Source organism: Heptranchias perlo, chromosome 13 (genome assembly GCF_035084215.1).
Source record: "Heptranchias perlo isolate sHepPer1 chromosome 13, sHepPer1.hap1, whole genome shotgun sequence".
NCBI classification, from domain to species: domain Eukaryota; kingdom Metazoa; phylum Chordata; class Chondrichthyes; order Hexanchiformes; family Hexanchidae; genus Heptranchias; species Heptranchias perlo.
In genome coordinates this window covers 24,934,856-24,953,851 of record NC_090337.1, presented here as the reverse complement: position 1 = coordinate 24,953,851, position 18,996 = coordinate 24,934,856, and the positions used below count along the sequence as shown (strand labels likewise).

Sequence of the window (18,996 nt, the reverse complement as noted above, 5' to 3'; positions counted from 1 at the left end):
AGACAGTGATTCTCATAATTTCATTGGAGCAATATTATGCGTAAGTACTCCGCGTACTTGGTATTCAGTTGAAAATCATTTAAATTCAATCCACTATAGAAGCGCCTTTGAGCTCCCCTTGTGGTGGCAGTACCGTTGGTGGACGGTGGCACATCAGCTGTGGACTTTTAACTTGGCATAATGGAGAGCTCAGTGTTACTATTTGATGGTTAGGGCAGGTGATTTGGTGCTCCACAAATTGAGGGACAGCTGTTGGGGAAATTAGTAAAATCACAGGCAATTATGGGGGATACTTTTGCTGCAGTCTCAATTAATTCCCCCCCTCACCATCACTTTAATTTTAATCAGCAGCACAATGACACTGTTTAAAATCAGAATTTGAATTATTAAAGTGTCAGTAAGCAGAATGTATGTTGCCTGTATGTGCAGCTGTTACAGTAACCAGCTGCAAGCTTTGAAGTCAACGGAAAGGAAATCTGGGCTGGGTGCATAACGGGCAGCCAATCCACTACCACCTGCTTTCTGCCACTGCTGAAAGTGAAAACCTATCCCATAGTGTAAAATCAAAGCATGGAATCTTGTGCCAAATATTCCACTCTCCTCAGCACGACCTCTTCTATGGTCTGTGGTTGTAACATAATTTCATGGTCAGCAAAGTGGGCTTTTCTTTATTTTTGTAGCATAGTTCTGGATTATGAGATCATCACAGTTAGTTTAGCTGCCTGCCTGGGGTCTTTTAGGTAACAAGTGCCCCATTTTCTGCTTGATAAGGTATTAAACCATGATTATTATGGCTGTGTGCTGATTGGTGTCTTAATTAACTTACTAAGTTAAACTGCTGTTTACTGACGTAGCAACATTCTTACTTGGTCAGTAAATTAATGAATTTGTTGTCATATAACTGTCTAAAAGGTCTTAACACTCACAAGTTACTGTATATCCCTGAACCTGACTATATAATGTTCTGTGGGAATTGGGAAAGAAAGAGGAACAGTGAGTATAAGAACAGTTGTAAAACCTAGCAAAATCCAATTTGGGCTCTGCTATCGATTGCTTTGACTTTTATGATAGTTACTAATGAATAGTTAATTGTAAACAATTTTACAACACCAAGTTATAGTCCAGCAATTTTATTTTAAATTCACAAGCTTTCGGAGATTCTCTCCTTCCTCAGGTAAATGTTCAGGATCTCCTTGAAGCCTACGCATCTCCTTGAAGCCTAAATGCGTAGGCTTCAAGGAGATCCTGAACATTTACCTGAGGAAGGAGAGAATCTCCGAAAGCTTGTGAATTTAAAATAAAATTGCTGGACTATAACTTGGTGTTGTAAAATTGTTTACAATTGTCAACCCCAGTCCATCACCGGCATCTCCACATAATGAATAGTTAGTTTGAGGATAAGAATTAATTTTCTTTAATTTTCCTTCCAGACCGTTAAATCTAAAACTTTACAATATTTGGACACAATTTCATATATTGGATGTACAATATCCATCCTGGGACTACTGGTAACAATTATTGCACCAGTTTGGATGAAGTAAGGAACTTTAAATATTTTATTATTGTTCACATGATCATTTTGTAACACATTATATAAGCCACATAACCTGTTCACTGGAACTATTGGGATCCATTGGGCAGGAGGTGGGTAGAGGCATGAGCCATTTTCATGGTCGGGTTTCATGTGAAATTCATTGGCAAACTGCTCGAGCATTTGGAGCCACTTGCCAATCGGGGATGGTGGTGAATCTGGTGGCTCCTTCACGGAGCCCAGCCAGGTCAGGTAAATTAAGAGAATGAGATCACAAGGGAAGGGCGGTGGAGGGTTGCTCATTGGGGGGATGGGGGGATGGGGGGGTGGGGGGTGGGGGGTGGGTGGATTTTTGTTGCTCCTTCTGGCCTCACAAAAGTCATTTAAAAAACATTTTCTTACCTTTTTCTGAGCAGCCTGCAATAGTCTCCTTAATGACCACTGGTTAGTCCGCTCAATGGGTGGATCATGTGTGGTGGACGTTCAGCCCATTGGTACTTCAAAATTGAATTGCAGTCCTCTTGACATTATAGGACCCCAATTTGCATGGGCTAATGGGGCATCTGTCTGCTTCTGGCAGAAATCTAGACTGCCCATTTCAAGGCCCCTACCAAAATTACCTGCGTGTCGGCGGGAACAGGGCTGTAAGTGCTGTGCCATTTTCTCTGTGCTACCGCCATGTTCCTGCCTAGGGGGAGGTGATGAAAGTGAAGAATTGTAACACTGGTTCTATAATATAGTAGTGGAGCTAGATCTCAGTACAACATGTCAATTTAGAACAGTCTCAGCTTTTCTTGGGTATGCCAGCTGATAGAGTATAAAAATGGCATTGTAAAGAGTTAAAAATTACATTAATTTAAATTTTGGAGGTTATGTCTTCTATCATTGCATGCAAGAGGTCCCTCGTGGATCATTCTGGCTTCCCAGCTAACTGAAGTCAAATAAAGATGAAGATGAAGGGGCCGAATTTCCTTTTCTCTAGTCAGGTGGAGCAGACCCGAAATGCGCTCTGTCTGACATTACCTGAACTCACCTGGATTCTGGGTTCAAGTCATTAGCCTAGACCAGATACTCCCCCAGTGCAGGCCTGCCCCTTGTGCCTGGAAGCAGAGGCAGAAATCCCCATATGTAATGGCTGCTGGTCCACTGGCTGTGGTCTGGAAACAGCAGCCAGAAGGCCTTTAGGCACAAGCATGGTTTCCAGTACCTGTAAAGAACAGGTACTTGTAAAGAAAGGTACCTTCTTGTTGCCTACCCCTCTCAGATTCTCTGCTCTGAGGAACTGGGATCAGGGTCTAAGACTCATTTCTTCTGGGTGCCTGTCATAATGGGCAGCTATGAGGTGTTGGGGGAGGAAAATGAGGAGAGAGGGCAGTTATGTCCTCTTTTGCCTCACTTGCATGGCACAACTTCACTCTGCCAGACCTGTCCTCCCAAATCCCCAGGAAATTCCAGGGCAACATAAAGGGTGCAGATATCTAGCATAACAGAGAAAGATGAGATTAAGCTTTTCCTTCCTTTTCGTCGAACTCAATGTGAAATCAGACAAATAAGAAAAATGCCTAACGTGACGATTTCTTGTTACAATATACAGCTTGAGCACTGTCTAATTCACTTAATTTTAAATCAAGGGACTATCGTAGCAGCGTGAATGGAAAACTTCAAATAAATCTATCGGCTGCTCTTCTGGGAGTGTACATCACCTTTCTGTCTGGGGCAATAAATAGTGGCTGGGCAAATACTACACCTGGAGAGCATGGCATGAAAAACTCAACAAGTGCGAATGCCTTATGTACTGCATCAACATGGTTTTTACACTTCTTCCTTCTGGCATCCTTTGCATGGATGTGTGTACAAGGAGTTGCATTGTATAGTTCATATAATCGTATTATTCAACAAATGGAGAGAAGCTATTTTGCTGCAGTGTCTGCAGGTGTGGCATGGGGTAAGTAGCTGATGCAGCACATTCCTGTTAATTATATAACAGCCAATAATGAGCATTCAGATGTAATTAGACTTTAGATTTGAAGAATCCGAATTGTGTGGCAATGGAATCTGGTTTAATGTTGAATAAAGAGCTCACTTCTGGCGTTTCTGTCTCTGACTGAGCTAATAAGACAAATAATTAAAGTGAATGGACGGAAAATCATGGACTGTGGGCTCATGATTTACTGACCTCTGCTCCTTGCAAGCGTCGTTTCTCGTTGCGAGTGCCCAATTGCAGAACTAACCCCAATATTGGTGTTAGTGTAACGTAATAGTAATTGATAGCAGATATAAGATTCACAAGCCGCAATCAAGGTTTCTTGGGGTTTTCTGCAGATCTTTCACTGAAGGTATGGCAGATGATCAGGAGAACCCCCATGGTAATTCAACCTCTTAATCTTCTGTAAAGTAAGAGTTCAGCAGATGGGTGGAACAGAAGTCCATGATGGAATGAAAGAGAGGACTATGAAGGGCTGAATGAACTATGAGAACAACCTTATTTCATTCCACTGTTTCCACCCACTCTGCAATGGCTGAGTAATAAATCCCATCATTGTCCCAAAAGCTTGATACAGTAGGATTTTTATTTTTGAACAATACTAAGCAATATTTTATCTATATATCTTGCTGTAATATATTTTTGCAACAAGTAAAATTATACTCATTATCTGCAGCTGTACAAACCTTTTCACTGTTCATTGTAAATTGGCATCATCATTTATCTAGTGTCACATCAAATTGTGATTTAGGTGGTGAAGTTTCAAGACCATTATATCCTGAAACATTGTGATGTAAACGTACTAAAGACAAGAAAAAACAGCGAAATCATGGTGAATTCACCGCATATGATGCTAACTCAATTGCTAAATTTAAATCTGAGATAGATAGCTTTTTGGCAACCAAAGGTATTAAGGGATATGGGCCAAAGGCAGGTATATGGAGTTAGATCACAGATCAGCCATGATCTTATCAAATGCCGGAGCAGGCTCGAGGGGCTGAATGGCCTACTCCTATTCCTATATTCCTATGTTCCTCTGCATACATAAATCCTTTGCAATGTACAACAGTGAAATATGACTCATCTCTAAAGCATCTCCAGACTGGTTGAGTCACATGTCCATTTGAAAAACGTGTTACGATTCTCAGTGTAGTCTCTTTTTCTAAATCAGGATATCTGGTGGGTTAGTAATACTGCACCACTGGACCTGTCCTTAACCCTCCCCCTTACAATTATATATGGCTTGATGTACTTTGCTTTTGTTGCAACATGCTCTGAATAATTTTGCTGCTTACTCAGAAATAATTAATGGCTTTCCACAATGGCTCAGTGTGCAAATAATCAGCTATGGTGATATTGAACCACTAACTCCAGCCTAGTGCTGGACAAATCACTATCCAACAATTCCTGCTAGAAATGTATGTGTGTGTACAGTAGCTTAGGACAGGGTCAGATTTGCCTGTGATTGCCTTGATTTTAAAATTCTCGTCCATGTTTTCAAATCCTGCCATAATCTCATCCCTCCCTATCTCTATAACCTCCTCCAACCCTACAACCCCTGCACTCCTCCAATTCTGGTCTCTTGCGCATCACCAACTTTCATTGCTCCATCATTGGCGGCAGTGCCTTCAGCTGCCTAGGCCTTAAGCTCTGGAATTCCCTTCCTAAACTTCTCTTCCTCTCTACCTCTCTCTCCTCCTTTGAGACGCTACTTAAAACCTACCTCTTTGACCAAGCTTTTAGTCACCTGTCCTAATATCTCTTCATGTGGCTTGTGTTAAATTTTGTTTCATAATGCTCCTGTGATGCGACTTGGGATGTTTTACTACGTTAAGGTGCTATATAATTACAGTTGTTGTTTTTGATTGCTCTCATGGTTGACTATCCAGTTGACACTCCAGATTCATCTATAAAGAATGTCATTTGGGTAAGGTTACTGGAGAACCATCGTCATAAAATAAAGAGCTAATGATCTCCAGGAATAACACAAAGTGGTAAAAAATCTTGCTCTAATCACATTTTTCTTTTATTATTAAGGTGCACCAGCTCTTATTGCAATTATAACAATAGCTGTGACAGTACCGAAGAATTCTTACAGACAAGACAAAATGTGAGTGCAATAAAAAATATCCTTTTTGACTGGTTATACCAAAAAATGGTGGTTTGCTAAGGAAAATCCCAAGTCTCAATCTCTACAACTGTGGATGAATGCCAGGTCTTTACTTGAGGTTACTAAATCTAAATGTAAATTACCCCAAAGCCAAGGTCAGAAAAGGAAGAAGTTTCTCAGTTATTTTCCCAGATCTCACAAAAGGTTGATAAAAAAGAGCAGTAAGGTGTAAAGAAGAGTAAAATTTGGGGTTTCAACTACCTCTGCAATTCCGCCTCAAAAAGTGACCATCTAAATTTTCACCCCAGCAAAATGCCAGTCCCAAATACTCCTCGCCCTGAGCCCACCCTGCCACAAGTACATTCAGACAAGTACCGTCAGACACAAAAACTTCTTCATCCCAAGTGGGTGTATCTGAATTGGTCTTGGAGCATTCACGATGCCGTGATGGAGTTGGTGAGGGTGGGTCAGAGCAATGGGAACCATGATGCTCCCGGCTGCATATCTGACTGGTTCTCTTTTTGCGGTGTAGAATTCCCCATGGAAGCTAAAAAACGAAACGTTGATTTAGCTATGTTGACACTCACAGGTCTCTGAAGAAAATTGAGCTGAGTCATAATTCGCTATGCTGTTTCCTCTCCCTGTTCTTGTCAGTTCACCTCCTAATTCCCCGTCTCCCACTTCCTCTCCTGTGTATCTTTCCAGGAGCTGCAATTCTTCCCTGGGTGCACTCAAACCTCTTAGAGTGGTTGTTTCTCCTCCTGTTGCATTTCTTTGGCACTGGTTGTGGGCTACATTTGCAAGAAGTAAACACAGTGCTAAAAGAAATTGATTGAGAATGACACTTCTTTTCATCCACGTGTCTGCATCCATCCCATAATTATGGTGCTTCCCCTCAATCAGAAGATAAAATTAAATCTCATTGTGCGCATAACATTTTAGATTATTAATGATTTTGGTAGACACTGATTTCAAACTCTCCAGCCTGAAATTCCGGGGTCCCTGCTCTGCCGTTGGACTCCCAGCCACCTGCAATGCATGAAGTGGACCCAAATTGTGGAGATGCAGTTATTTAAATGGTCAAGGCAGGTAGCCTGCCTTTACAGGCACAAAAGAAGCGCCCACCCCAATTGCCGGTCGGGAAATTAGAGCATCATACCACTCCAAATGCAGAGTGAAAGGCCCTTATGGGACTGACTAGAAAGAGTCATTTAAAAAAAAAAAATTCCCAAAGGGAAACATGAGTTAGAGGGGATTGATTACCTGTCCATCAGGATCTTTTGGAAGGCTCAGTATGACCTTCTTCAGCTCTCAGTTGGTGTAGATCCGGTTGGAACTAGGGAGAGCGTAATGACTAGTTCCTGGGGTAGCCCGGGAACTACCCCAGACATGTCACCAATACAGTCCTAGGATGTGTGTGAGATGTGGGGTGGGGGGTGGGTGGTGTATGTGAAAGACACACCTTTTCCCTCTCATCTCGAATTTGAGCAACTTTTACATGGGACAGAAATCTGGTAGATTTGGGTTCTGCACCAAATTGTGACCACCTAATAGAGGATTCATATATCCTATCTCCTCTCTGGCCATTGGAATTTTATGTCTTCAGAAATGTATGGTTTTTAGAAAATCTTTTGAAAGCCTTTAAAGCAAGCCATGACTCAGTGTTGATTACAGCAAAGTCTTCATTCCATAGTGCACAGCAATAAATATAAAGCATATAAATCACTAATAGATTTATGGCATGCCATTGTGTTAAGGTGCAAAATACTGCTTTTATGCTTTTGTATCAGTAGTACAATAATCTAAGGAGGTAGCAACGAACACTGCAAACGAGAGTGATCAATAACAGGTGGCCTCACTTATCCCATAGCATGAGCAGGGTGTTCCATACTTTTTGATCCCATTCACACTGTCAGCTGGCTGTACTCGTTCCATAAAGCATTGTGAATTATGTCTTCTGTGCCTGTGCTGAAACATTGTGCATGCACAAAAGACATAACCTGCGATACTTTATGCAGCAATTCAAACTATTCCAGAATAAAAGGACTTTAGGATCTCTGCTTGACCAGCGTGAAAGGGATCCAGAAATATTGACCAGCCACCTGAAACCTGGACCATCGGCAACTATTTAATTTTAGGAAGACTCGCCTACAATTGTCGGGCTGATTTTCTCTGCTTTGCATCTGGGAAATATTTGTTCCTCAGGTGCAAAGCAGAGGAAAAAGGGACAAAGACCTATGATGCCTTGTTTGCATTGCTTTGGGATTTGCGGGAGTTCCCCTGAGGTGGAGAGGGTGGAGCACCTGTGCCTAGAGCAGGTGCAAACATACTAATCCCATGGTATTCAGGTGGGCATGATGTTGCCATGACGCTGATCTGACTCACATGGGTTTCTGCTTGAATGGAACAGCGTCCTCAGATAATGGGCCTTACTCTTTGCACCCATGCCACGTCCTCTGATCTGAGATAGAGTTGGGAACAAAGTTCTGGAGGCTCAAAACAGGTAGGTTTTGTCTTCCCAACAGGTGCAGGATTTTAGCAGCTCGAGACCTCATGGCTGTTTACCGTGACAGTTTTCAGTGACTGCACTATAAGAGGAATGGAAATTGTTACACTGAGTTACATTGGGGTCAATTTTCGGATGGTCGAGCGGGTGCGTTCATGGCGGTGGGTGGGGGGTGGTTCCTAAAATTGGGGAATCCCGGAACGGGTCCGGAGCCTGGCTCCAACCCGCCCACTTCCGGGTTCCCCAATGACGCGAATTGGTGCGCGTGCAGCCCCTGCATGCGGGACTCCCACCGGCATTAATTGCCGGTGGGATGACAGTTTAGGTAGTTAGGGAGGTACTTGAGGTCGTTGACAGACCTCATTGGGAAGAGATTTTAGCAGGGATGTGATTTTGGACTCTCCTCAGCGTGTTTCCCATGCTGTGGGAAACACTCCCTGTTGTTGCAGACATGTTTCAGTCAGCAGCCATTGGGAGATGCAGAGGATTCCTTGACAGTTGGGGGGAATACCTCATTCATTGCAGCAGGGCACTCTGTCACCTCAGACAAAGTTTTGCCTGCCACACCATTGTCTCCACACTCCAAATTATTACATCATACCCTAAACTCAGCTGTCCAAACATATTTACCTACTTTGCGGACCCCCTCACAATCACACCGTCAGAATGGGGGGTTCCATAGCTGCATTCATCACTCCATTGGAGGACAAGCAACATCAACAGCCTTGCCAGGCATGTCGTCCACCTCTGCCATGTGGAGCTACACAACACAGTGCTGTGCAACAGGCACCTGCACAAAATAGTCGTGCAACTACACATACACCCACTGTAAGGTGACCCAATGGTGGCATCAAGGGTGTTCATGGAGAACCTCATAAAAGGGTCTTATTGCACAAGCCAGTTAAGGATGGCCAAGACATGGCAGTAGTGGTGACAATATAATATGTAATGTTGAGTTGACAGAAATCAAATATAAGTAAAAATCATGACAAGCCCTCAAACACCCTTGTGCATCCCCTTCATGCTCATGACACATTTGCCTTACGCTTCCGACTACACATACATGATGCATGCCCTGTAGCTGCAGCACAGGTAGTGGTAGGTTAGGGTGAGGCTGACCATGAAAGAGATGCGTGAGAAGGTGAGTACGAGACAGAGCCATGAGATTGTATGAGGATTGGGTTGAGTGGTAGTGGTGGGACGAGTACTGGGGAGGTGAGGAAGTGCAGGTAAGATGAGGATGAGGGTTCAGTGGGTGTGAGGAGTGATGTGATAGTGTAATGGCAGTGCAGAAGGAGATGTGGGATGGGGGCGGTGATGTGGCAGACGGAGTGTAGGGGAATGAGTAAGTGTACTCACTTCGGCTGACCTGGTTTGGTCACTGAAGCGCCTCCTGCACTGTATGCAGGTGCGTGATATGTTGGTTGTGCTGGTGACCTCCTCTGCCACCTCGAGCCAGGCCTTCGTGGCGGCAGAGGCAGGCCACTTCCTCCCGTCTGCTGGAAGATCTCCCTCCTCCTCCTCCTCCTCACCCCATCCAGTAAGACCTGGAGTGAGGCATCATTAAACCTGGGGGTAGCCTCCCCCCTGGGCTGCTCCATGCTGTAATTTTGCCTATTTTCTGCAGTGTCAGTCAGTGGAGGACTGCCCTTTTAAATAGGGCTCCTCCAGCTGACAGCCTATGATGCGGGTGCGCAGTCCGCCGGCTGTGCAACTTTCCAGCGCGAAACCTGGAAGCCAAGGTAAGTGGCTTCAATTTACTTATGATCGTGTGCCAAACCCACCGATTTCACTGGGCGCGTTACCCACGTGCCCAGTCGACCACCAGTTGTCAACCCGCCTCCCTCCTAATATCGGGCCCTTTGAGTCTACAGGCCATTCGGCTCAACTGGTCTGTGCTGGCATTTATGCTCCACACGAGCCTCCTCCCTCCCCGCTTCATCTATCCCAATCAGCATACCCTTCAATTCCTTTCTCTTTCGCGTGTTTATCTAGCTTCCCCTTAAATGCATCTATGCTATTTGGCTCAACTACTCCTTGTGGTAGCACGTTCCACATTCTTACCACTCTTTGGGGAAAGAAGTTTCTCTTGAATTCCCTATTGGATTTATTAGTGACTATTTGACATTGATGACCTCTGGTTTTGGACTCCCCTACAAGAGGAAACATTTTCTCTACGTTTACCCTATCAAACCCTTTCATTACCTTAAAGACCTCCATCAGGTCACCCCTCAGCCTTCTGTTTTCCAGAGAAAAGACCCCCAGCCTGTTTAGTCTTACTTGATAAGTATATCCTCTCAGTTCTGCTATCATCCTTCTGAATCGATTGTATGTAGCGAGGGCAAGCAAACTTGTTTAAAAATTTTAGTGAAGTATGAAACCTTCAATGCCATCTAGAATATCTGTAAGGAGCTGTACAACATCAGGTTATAGTCCAACAGCTTTATTTGAAATCACAAGCTTTCGGAGCTTTGCTCCTTCGTCAGGTGAGGAGCAAAGCTCCAAAAGCTTGTGATTTTAAATAAAGCTGTTGGACTATAACCTGGTGTTGTACGACTCCTTACATGTGTCCACCCCAGTCCACCACCGGCATCTCCATATCACATCTAGAATATCGGTTACTTCACTCTTAATGATGGGGGGTTCAGAACAATAAATACAGAGTTCACCTGTAGATAAGCGGGAATGAATTATCTAAGTCTGTACAATTTGGCTGATTGTCCCAAAACACAATCCCCTTATCTCCACAGGTGTGGCATTGCAACAACAAAGTATTTGAACTGATTTTCTTGGCTGGTCTTCTTTGTGAATATAGGGCAAATGTAAAATCTCCGCAAACCACTTTTATACAAAATCTAACTACATTCAGTATGAGAAAACTGAATGCTGGATCATATTAATTTATTTCTGTTTGCAATATTTTCTTCTCGCTTTGTTTAAATAATAAAGAATTTAGCTGTGCAGTATTTTCTAAATTAAAGATATATTTTAGTAAAAATTTTAGTAAGATGAAAAGTTATCAATACTTAATAGACTAATGCAATATTTACTGCTATTCAAAGATAAACCTGTTTTGAGAAATCGCTATGAGATTGAAGGAAGGCTGAATGCCTTTCATGCATTAGCATGGGAAGGAGGGAAATTCAATGGATGAATCAACCCAAACCCTTTCTAGAGCTTCTTTAGCGGTTATGGCACTGAATGTTATGATAAATGAAGATTTTATACATTATGATCACAATATTGTTTGCTGTAATGTGTGAATGTTTTACTTTCAGCTGCTGGCTCGCTATACCCAAGCAGGCAAATTCTACGTTTCTAAGTGGGGAAAATGTACTTTTTTGGGCATTCTTGCTCCCAGTCTCTTTGATGCTGCTTCTGAATATGGTGATCTTTGGACTGATAATGTCCAAGATGGTTTGCAATAAGAAAAATCTGAAAGCTTACAAAGGGTGAGGTTTTGATATATGTTATTTAGAACCCTGAGTTTATGTTGTAGCTCATAATTCCGTGGAATCTAACTAGGTAATACGTGCAACAATGTAAGTTTCCCTAACTAGTGGCTCCCCAACACAAAGGAGTCTGATATTAATGATTTGTTGAAGAGTCTAGCAGACATTATAACCCTTGAATTGCTGTTGTTGATATTAGTGCATGGACTCTTAATGAGTTGTGACATTTGAAATCAAAAAGTTAAAATAGCAAAAAGCAGAATGTTGTACAAATGCATTATGTGTTTGTTAATATCACTAATCGTAACTGCTAAGTTTACATGACTGGAAGAGGGTACATAACACATGTATAACTAAAGTCCGTAGCTATATCGTATCATGTGATAGGAAGGGGCAGTGAATAAAAACACTTATTTTTACCCTGATACAGGGAAATGATACATGTTGCATGTATTATTTAATGAATATGTTGTGATAATTTTCTTTGATTTTTTTAACATCATATGATTCAAGTTTCGAAAGCTGAATTTAACAAGAGCTGAAAAACTTTAGTGGAGCTCCATAACATTTTAGTCTCCACAATCTGCTGTGATATTTAAGCCAAAAAGAGGAAAAAGTGTTACTCTATGGATGTATCAGTGTGTGTTTTTGTGATTATAAATACAAATATGTGTACCTTAACAAAAATTCCTGCAATTCAAAATAATTGTTTGTATACGAGGCACTTTGAGACATTTCTGAGAGGTATGATATTGATGATCTGGATTCTTTTCCCTCAGTCTGGTTCAGCAAACACTGACTCGAACACACCTTCAGAATTAAACAGATCTTTATTTTCCGCGGGGCTTTACTCTAGTGCATCGGCAGTGACTCCTAACGGAGTCCGTCGAGTCCAGCAGAGCAAGGCAAAAACTTCAGTCAAAGGGTTACATTCTTATACAGTTTTTGCAAGAGCACTAACATAACTGACAATCATCAGGGCCAATCAGAAGCAGTATTCTGGTAGTCATGCCCCGGTTACATAGTTCAAAACATTTAAAGGTCAAGGTAATCATTAACCTGTTCCAGCTGCACAATGTCCAATAAACAACTCAACCAGACCCTTGATCACCTGCACTGTTAGGACATAACAGGATACTTTGTAATGAATGAAGCACATTGTTCTATTGTTCTACTCTCAGCATGTTGCAATACAGTGGTCGTGAGCTATTTAGCAAGGGGTAATGTCAGCATTCTTTTAGGGTCCCTAAGCCTAAGGATTCTCATTATTACAACATGAACTTACATGAACGCAAATCTTTCTGTTTGTCATTCATATTTATTATAAGTTATAAACTGGAAGTTATTTATATTTATTTTCTACTACAGGGAATTTAAGAAAACTCTTCAGAGGCATTTCGTTATACTCTTTACTAACACAGTGACTTTGGGCATGTGCTGGGTTATTGGATATCTCATGCTTATCGATGAAGCATACGATGTATTCAGCACCATTTTTTGTATACTAAATTCTCTACAGGTAAGGTAAAGCAACAAATAATGGTAGAGTGTGGCGTGTGTTATAAAAAGTCATCTTCATAGTAAGATGACTCAAAAGCTAAAAAATAAAAATTCTAAAAACTCTTTCTCAGCTCCAGCAATCAGGTCAAATTTTTTTCAGGCATCAGACTCAAAGTGCCTCATTTCTGCCAGTCTTAGCAGTCACTGGCAACAGGTACGCTTCATTTATCTCACTCCCAATTACCACTGGTGCAATGAGAGCATAACTTCTGGAATTTTGGCATGTTAATACCACAGGCCCTCATTTAAATATGTTTAAATTAGCCCTATGGGATTTGGTGGATGGATAATGGGGAGGCCCGAACAAGCATCACAGTCTGTAATGCATTGATTTTGGGACAGAAACCCGGAGAAAATGTTCCCGCCCCAATTTGAAGGCCTGAAAATGTTGTTGTGCTATTTCATCACCAAGAATATGTCAAAAGCAGCAAGTAAATTTAGGACCACTGCATATTCTAGGTCCAATACCAACTTTTTTTTCATTAAGAACACCTTAAATGGAAGGTAATCTGATTCCATAATGTTCCAGAGTCAAGACTGAAGTCATGTCAAAACAGGAAAAAGAAGTATAATGCTTTCTGTCATTGATTATACTTAACAATTGGAGCTAGTTTGAATTTTCTTGCTTGGTCCCAATGAAGTACCTGCATATGAACATTTGAACTTATACACATTAAAATAATCATTCACCATTGCATTGGAAGAGAATATCAGTACTTAACGATTTGTTAATAATGACGAGAAACTGCTATCCTCAGTTTGTACAATCCTAATATTTTGATATGGTTTGTATTTTTAGGGCGCTTTCATTTTCTTCCTGTGCGTAATGAATATTAAAGAATTTCGAAACAGGATGATGCAACCACTGAAAGAACTCAGGCGGGAAAAACAGCCCAAAATTTCAATGCACAAACTTATTGTTAAAAATGATTACACGCAACAATTGTGTGGAAGTTAAATTTCTGAATATTACAGTAAGGGGTGTGTTGCATATCTTGTTAAGGTTTCTCCTGCAGTTATCCCTTCAGGATCCCTAGCTTCCTTTAATGTTAATACAAGGTAAGTGAATCACCACAGCTTTGACACCAATGGTGCTCTATGTTCAGTTGTGTTAGAGTGAAATAACAGCATAAAAAATAAGTTCTGTGAAATCAAAGTTTATATTTTGAGCTTACTTTGGTGACTTTTGCAGCTGAAACCAAAGCATCTCAGAGAGCAGCAAAGCCACCCAATATTGCAGCCAGCCTACTACTTAGAGTGCTTGTATGATTTTATGCTTACGTCATCAAAGGACAGTCTTAATGTTGGAAACCAATCAGAAAAGACTGTAAACTTAATCTTGCTAAATTCGTACTATAAACCTATAAGCTTGAACATAATTTGGTTATACTGTTAACAAGTGAAATGTTACTACTTCTCAGATATTGTAATGTAATTAAATTTTGCATTGATGAAGATTTAGATTCTTTGGATTAATGTTGTGAATTAGTTTGTTTTTTTACTAAAATTATCAGTATTTAACCTTGCATTATTATATGAGTTGTTAAATAAAGTTGTGTTAGTAATACAACTCTGTGTTTGACTCAGTCTTAACTTTTACTTGCCAGATACAGGAAAGATGCGCTTTACTCACTGTAGTACTGTAACCTTGCTATGTAAAGAGCTGACTTTGTTAACAATCAGTAACTTTCGGACTGGATTATGTAGGATAGTTTGAATCCAGCTAATTTAGACATCGGATATGAAATGCTGGGCCTAAAGGGGAAATTCCAATCCAGTTTTTTCATGTTAGTGAAAGGGCATGTAGAAGATTTGCCTGATACCCTTCATTTAATATAGTTATTTATTGGAATTTTCCAATGCAATCAGTTGATCTCCCACAGCGTTGCCCACAGAGAGTGAAGGTGAAGTACATTCTTTGACTTTAGACTTTCCATGTTCATGTCGGTGGCTACGTGGGTGCAATCAATAACAGCCTGAACTTGAGCCAAGCCTGCTATGGCAGCAAAGCCTACAGCCCTCTCTTGCTGACAACTGGCATTCTTGGGAAATGTTATAAAATCATTGACCTTGCCAAAGACGGCATCAGTGACCTGCTCGACTGGACTGCAGACTGACTGATGTGACTGATGCCACGTGCTGCAGTCTGAAAAGAGCTCAAGACCAAACAGTTAAAGGCTGTTAACTGCCACAGGCAATGGATTGAGCATCTGGAGAGTAAGTTGCAAGGTCATGTTGTAAGAGGCTGCCCAGATCTGTGACGCCCTCACTGGAGACTCGTAGCCTCCTGGTGCACTGCTCTTTGAAATAATGGAGAATACTGCCTCCGGGCTTAAGACCCTATGGGCAGTGTAAGGATGCCTTCGAGCAGCCCTCCTCATGTGTGGTCTCATCAGAGGCTCAACTGCAGCTCTTGAAGTTCCCTAACCTGCTGCTGCTGAATGTGTGATTGCTTGAAAAAGGTACATGTTCCTCCTCCCTCTGTTCTGGTCCTAAAACAGTGACTCCACTGTGAAATGAAAACGCAGTCAGCAGAGGAGTGAAGTGATTAGCCGTTGCTACCAGCGGAATGTTGCTCTGTGGTGAAGGCAGCAGTGTGATTGCAATGATTGGTACAATATCCTCTTGTGATTGATGGACAGCATGTGGAGCGGGGTGGGGGGGGGGTCGCGGTGGAAGTTCTTGGAGTCCTGGGGGGAGGGGGCGTGCTGTGCAGAGAAATAGAGATAGGAAGAGACATCATTCTCACTCCGGGGCAGGGGAGGCCGAAAGTTCCCCACTGGGGCCGGGAGAAGCAGTCCTTCTGAAAAAATGTGAACAATCACCCTCCTGGGCTCCTTCAGGCCCAGGATCCTGTCTGCTGGCAGAGCTCCCTGGCACCTTTGGCATTGTGGTGTCGCAGCCGCGATCCCCAGTTATAATCCCGTCGGGGTCCAAATTATATCACCGGACCCCGACATTTAAATATTAATGAAGCCCAACCTACCTACGGCGAATGGCCTCGACGCTTTCGAAAACCTAGGAATTAAAATGGCGGGTGGCATGAACGTGGCATGAGCACAGTGGGTAGTGCCTGGTTGCCATTTTATTCCCACCCGCACCGTTCCCACCGGGCGGGAAGTGTTATAATCAGGGCTTTTGTGTTAATGTTAGTTCAATTTTCAAAACAAAATACTAGTTGAATGTCGAAGCTAATTAATGATCTCATGTGTGTTTTGTTAACAGTTAGAAAAGATCAACAGTAACTGCTTCCACCAATGAGCCAGGGATTCTAATTTCTAACACCTATGAGATAGAGGGAGAGAAAGTGAGTGAAAGAAGTAGAAAGGTAGACAGGCAGAGGGGAACTGGTTGAGGATTGGGGGGGCTTCTGCCCTCTTGCCACCTGCCCTTTTTCTCATTCGAACAAGAGAGAGAGACTGCTAATTGCTTGAGGGCTGTAGTGGGCCATAAACCGTGTGCACTGTAGTTGGGCCCATGGTTAAAATGGCGTGCGTGCCCTGATGACATCACTGGGATATGACACTGCCATTTAAATTAGGCCTCAGCTCCTGTGCCTGAAGGGAGGCAAGCAAAAAAAGTGGAAGGGGGGTGGTGAGCTCATCGGGAATGCGGCGTGAATTCCCCTGCCATCTTATCACCCGCTTGCACCCAGGATATTTCATTGTGTGCTATCTATGTATGAGTTACTGGCATCCCACCAGCCTTCCCTTTGCTTTTGCCAATATTTGGAAAAGGCGGAAGAAAATCAGAGGAGTCATAGCAGACAGGTCCTTTGGCACCACAGGGGATCACTTGGGACCCACTTTTATTGTGTCTGTGGTCCAGATAATCATACCTGGACATGGCTGAAGAAACCTGTGTGCGGAGATCATGATTCCCTAAGGAGACTGACTGAAAACTGTGCATAATTCTGCAACCAGATATAGAAACCACGTATAAGACCAGATATGACCCTGTCAGTCATTGCCAAGTAACCACTGCCTTGACCTGAGTCCATTCAAGAAACAACAGGAGATAACTGACAGATGTCCTAATGTGTAGTGCACAGCTGCATCATGCACATCACACCTTGTTTGCCTAGGCCAGTATAGAATCATAGAAAGGTTACAGCATGGAAGAAGGCCATTTGGCCCATCGAGTCCATGCCAGCTCTGTGCAAGAGCAACCCAGCTAGTCCCACTCCCCCACCCTATCCCCGTAGCCCTGCAAATTTTTTCCTTTCAAGTACTTATCCAGTTCCCTTTTGAAGGCCATGAATGAATCTCCCTCCACCACCACCTTGGGCAGTGCATTCCAGATCCTAACCACTCGCTGTGTAAAAAAGTTTTTCCTCATGTCACCTTTGGTTCTTTTGCCAATCACCTTAAATCTATGCCCTCTCGTTCTTGACCCTCTGCAAATGGGAATAGTTTCTCTCTATCTACTCTGCCTAGACCCTTATGATTTTGTACACCTCTATCAAATCTCCTCTTAACCGTCTCTGTTTCAAGGAGAACAACCCCAGCTTCTCCAGTCTATCTACGTAACTAAAGTCCCTCATCCCTGGAATCATTCTAGTAATTCTCTTCTGCACCCTCTCTAAGGCCTTTACATCTTTCCTAAAGTGTGGTGCCCAGAACTGGACACAATATTCCAGTTGTGGCCGAACCAGTGTTTTATAAAGGTTCATCATGACTTCCATACTTTTGAACTTTATGCCTCTATTTATAAAGCCCAGGATCCCGTATGCTTTTTTCACTGCTTTCTCAACCTGCCACCTTCAACGATTTGTGCACATATACCCCCAGACCTCTCTGTTCCTGTACCCATTTTAGAATTGTGCCCTCTAGTTTATATTGCCTCTCCCTGTTCTTCCTACCAAAATGTATCACTTTGCACTTTTCTGCATTAAATTTCATCTGCCACGTGTCCGTCCATGCCACCAGTCTGTCTATATCCTCTTGAAGTCTATCACTATTCTCCTCACTGTTTACTACCCTTCCAAGTTTTGTGTCATCTGCAAATTTTGAATGTGCCCTGTACACCCAAGTCCAAGTCATTAAAATGTATCAAGAAAAGCAATGGTCCCAGCACTGCCCCTGGGGAACACCACTGTACACCTCTCTCCAGTCCCAAAAATAGCCGTTCACCACTACTCTCTGTTTCCTGTCACGTAGCCAATTCTGTATCCATGTTGCTACTGCCCCCTTTATTCCATGGGCAGCAATCTTGATGATAAGCCTACCATGCGACACTTTATCAAATGCCTTTTGAAAGTCCATATACACCACATCAACTGCATTGCCCTCATCCACCCTCTTTGTTACCTCATCAAAAAACTCCATCCGGTTAGTTAAACACTATTTGCCTCTAACAAATCCGTGCTGGCTTTACCTAATGAATTCACACTCGTCCAAGTGACTGTTAATTCTGTCCTGGATTATCGTTTCTAAAAGTTTCCCCACCACTGAGGTTAAACTGACCGGCCTATAGTTGCTGAGTTTATCCTTACACCCTTTTTTGAACAAGGGTGTAACATTTGCAATTATGGCCAGTACCTCTGCAATTTCCACCCTTACTTCCCTCAGCAACCTAGGATGCATCCCAGTAAATTCATATATTTCTCCATGGAAAGCATGCAGCAACACAAGCGTTTCCTGCAAAGTAAGAGAGCTTATAGCTGTTAACCTCCTCCCTTCTATGGTTCACAACGACACGCTTCAAGTGTGAGACACTTGAAGGTGGAGTGGACTTTATTCATATACAGTACAGGTGATCAATCTATCCCGTATACTGGAGTAGCTTCGGATCCCTCTCTCTTTTGAGCTCTCCCAACTAACTCTGGAAAAAAACACCTTATACACCTCAGTT

The 18,996-nt window shown here is 42.5% G+C and overlaps 1 protein-coding gene across 1 annotated transcript in view; it reads left to right on the top strand.

Annotated features, from left to right (window-relative positions):
* The window catches only part of LOC137331113 (mucin-2-like), a 75,710-nt gene extending 61,032 nt beyond the window's left edge, over positions 1–14,678 (top strand). The window contains exons 16-21 of the mRNA XM_067994719.1: positions 1,431–1,537; positions 3,163–3,476; positions 5,553–5,625; positions 11,410–11,583; positions 12,952–13,102; positions 13,943–14,678. Coding sequence (XP_067850820.1) covers positions 1,431–1,537; positions 3,163–3,476; positions 5,553–5,625; positions 11,410–11,583; positions 12,952–13,102; positions 13,943–14,101 — 978 coding nt within the window. The 3' untranslated portion in view covers positions 14,102–14,678. The remainder of the gene's footprint in view (positions 1–1,430; positions 1,538–3,162; positions 3,477–5,552; positions 5,626–11,409; positions 11,584–12,951; positions 13,103–13,942) is intronic.
* The last annotated feature ends 4,318 nt before the right edge of the window (positions 14,679–18,996 follow it).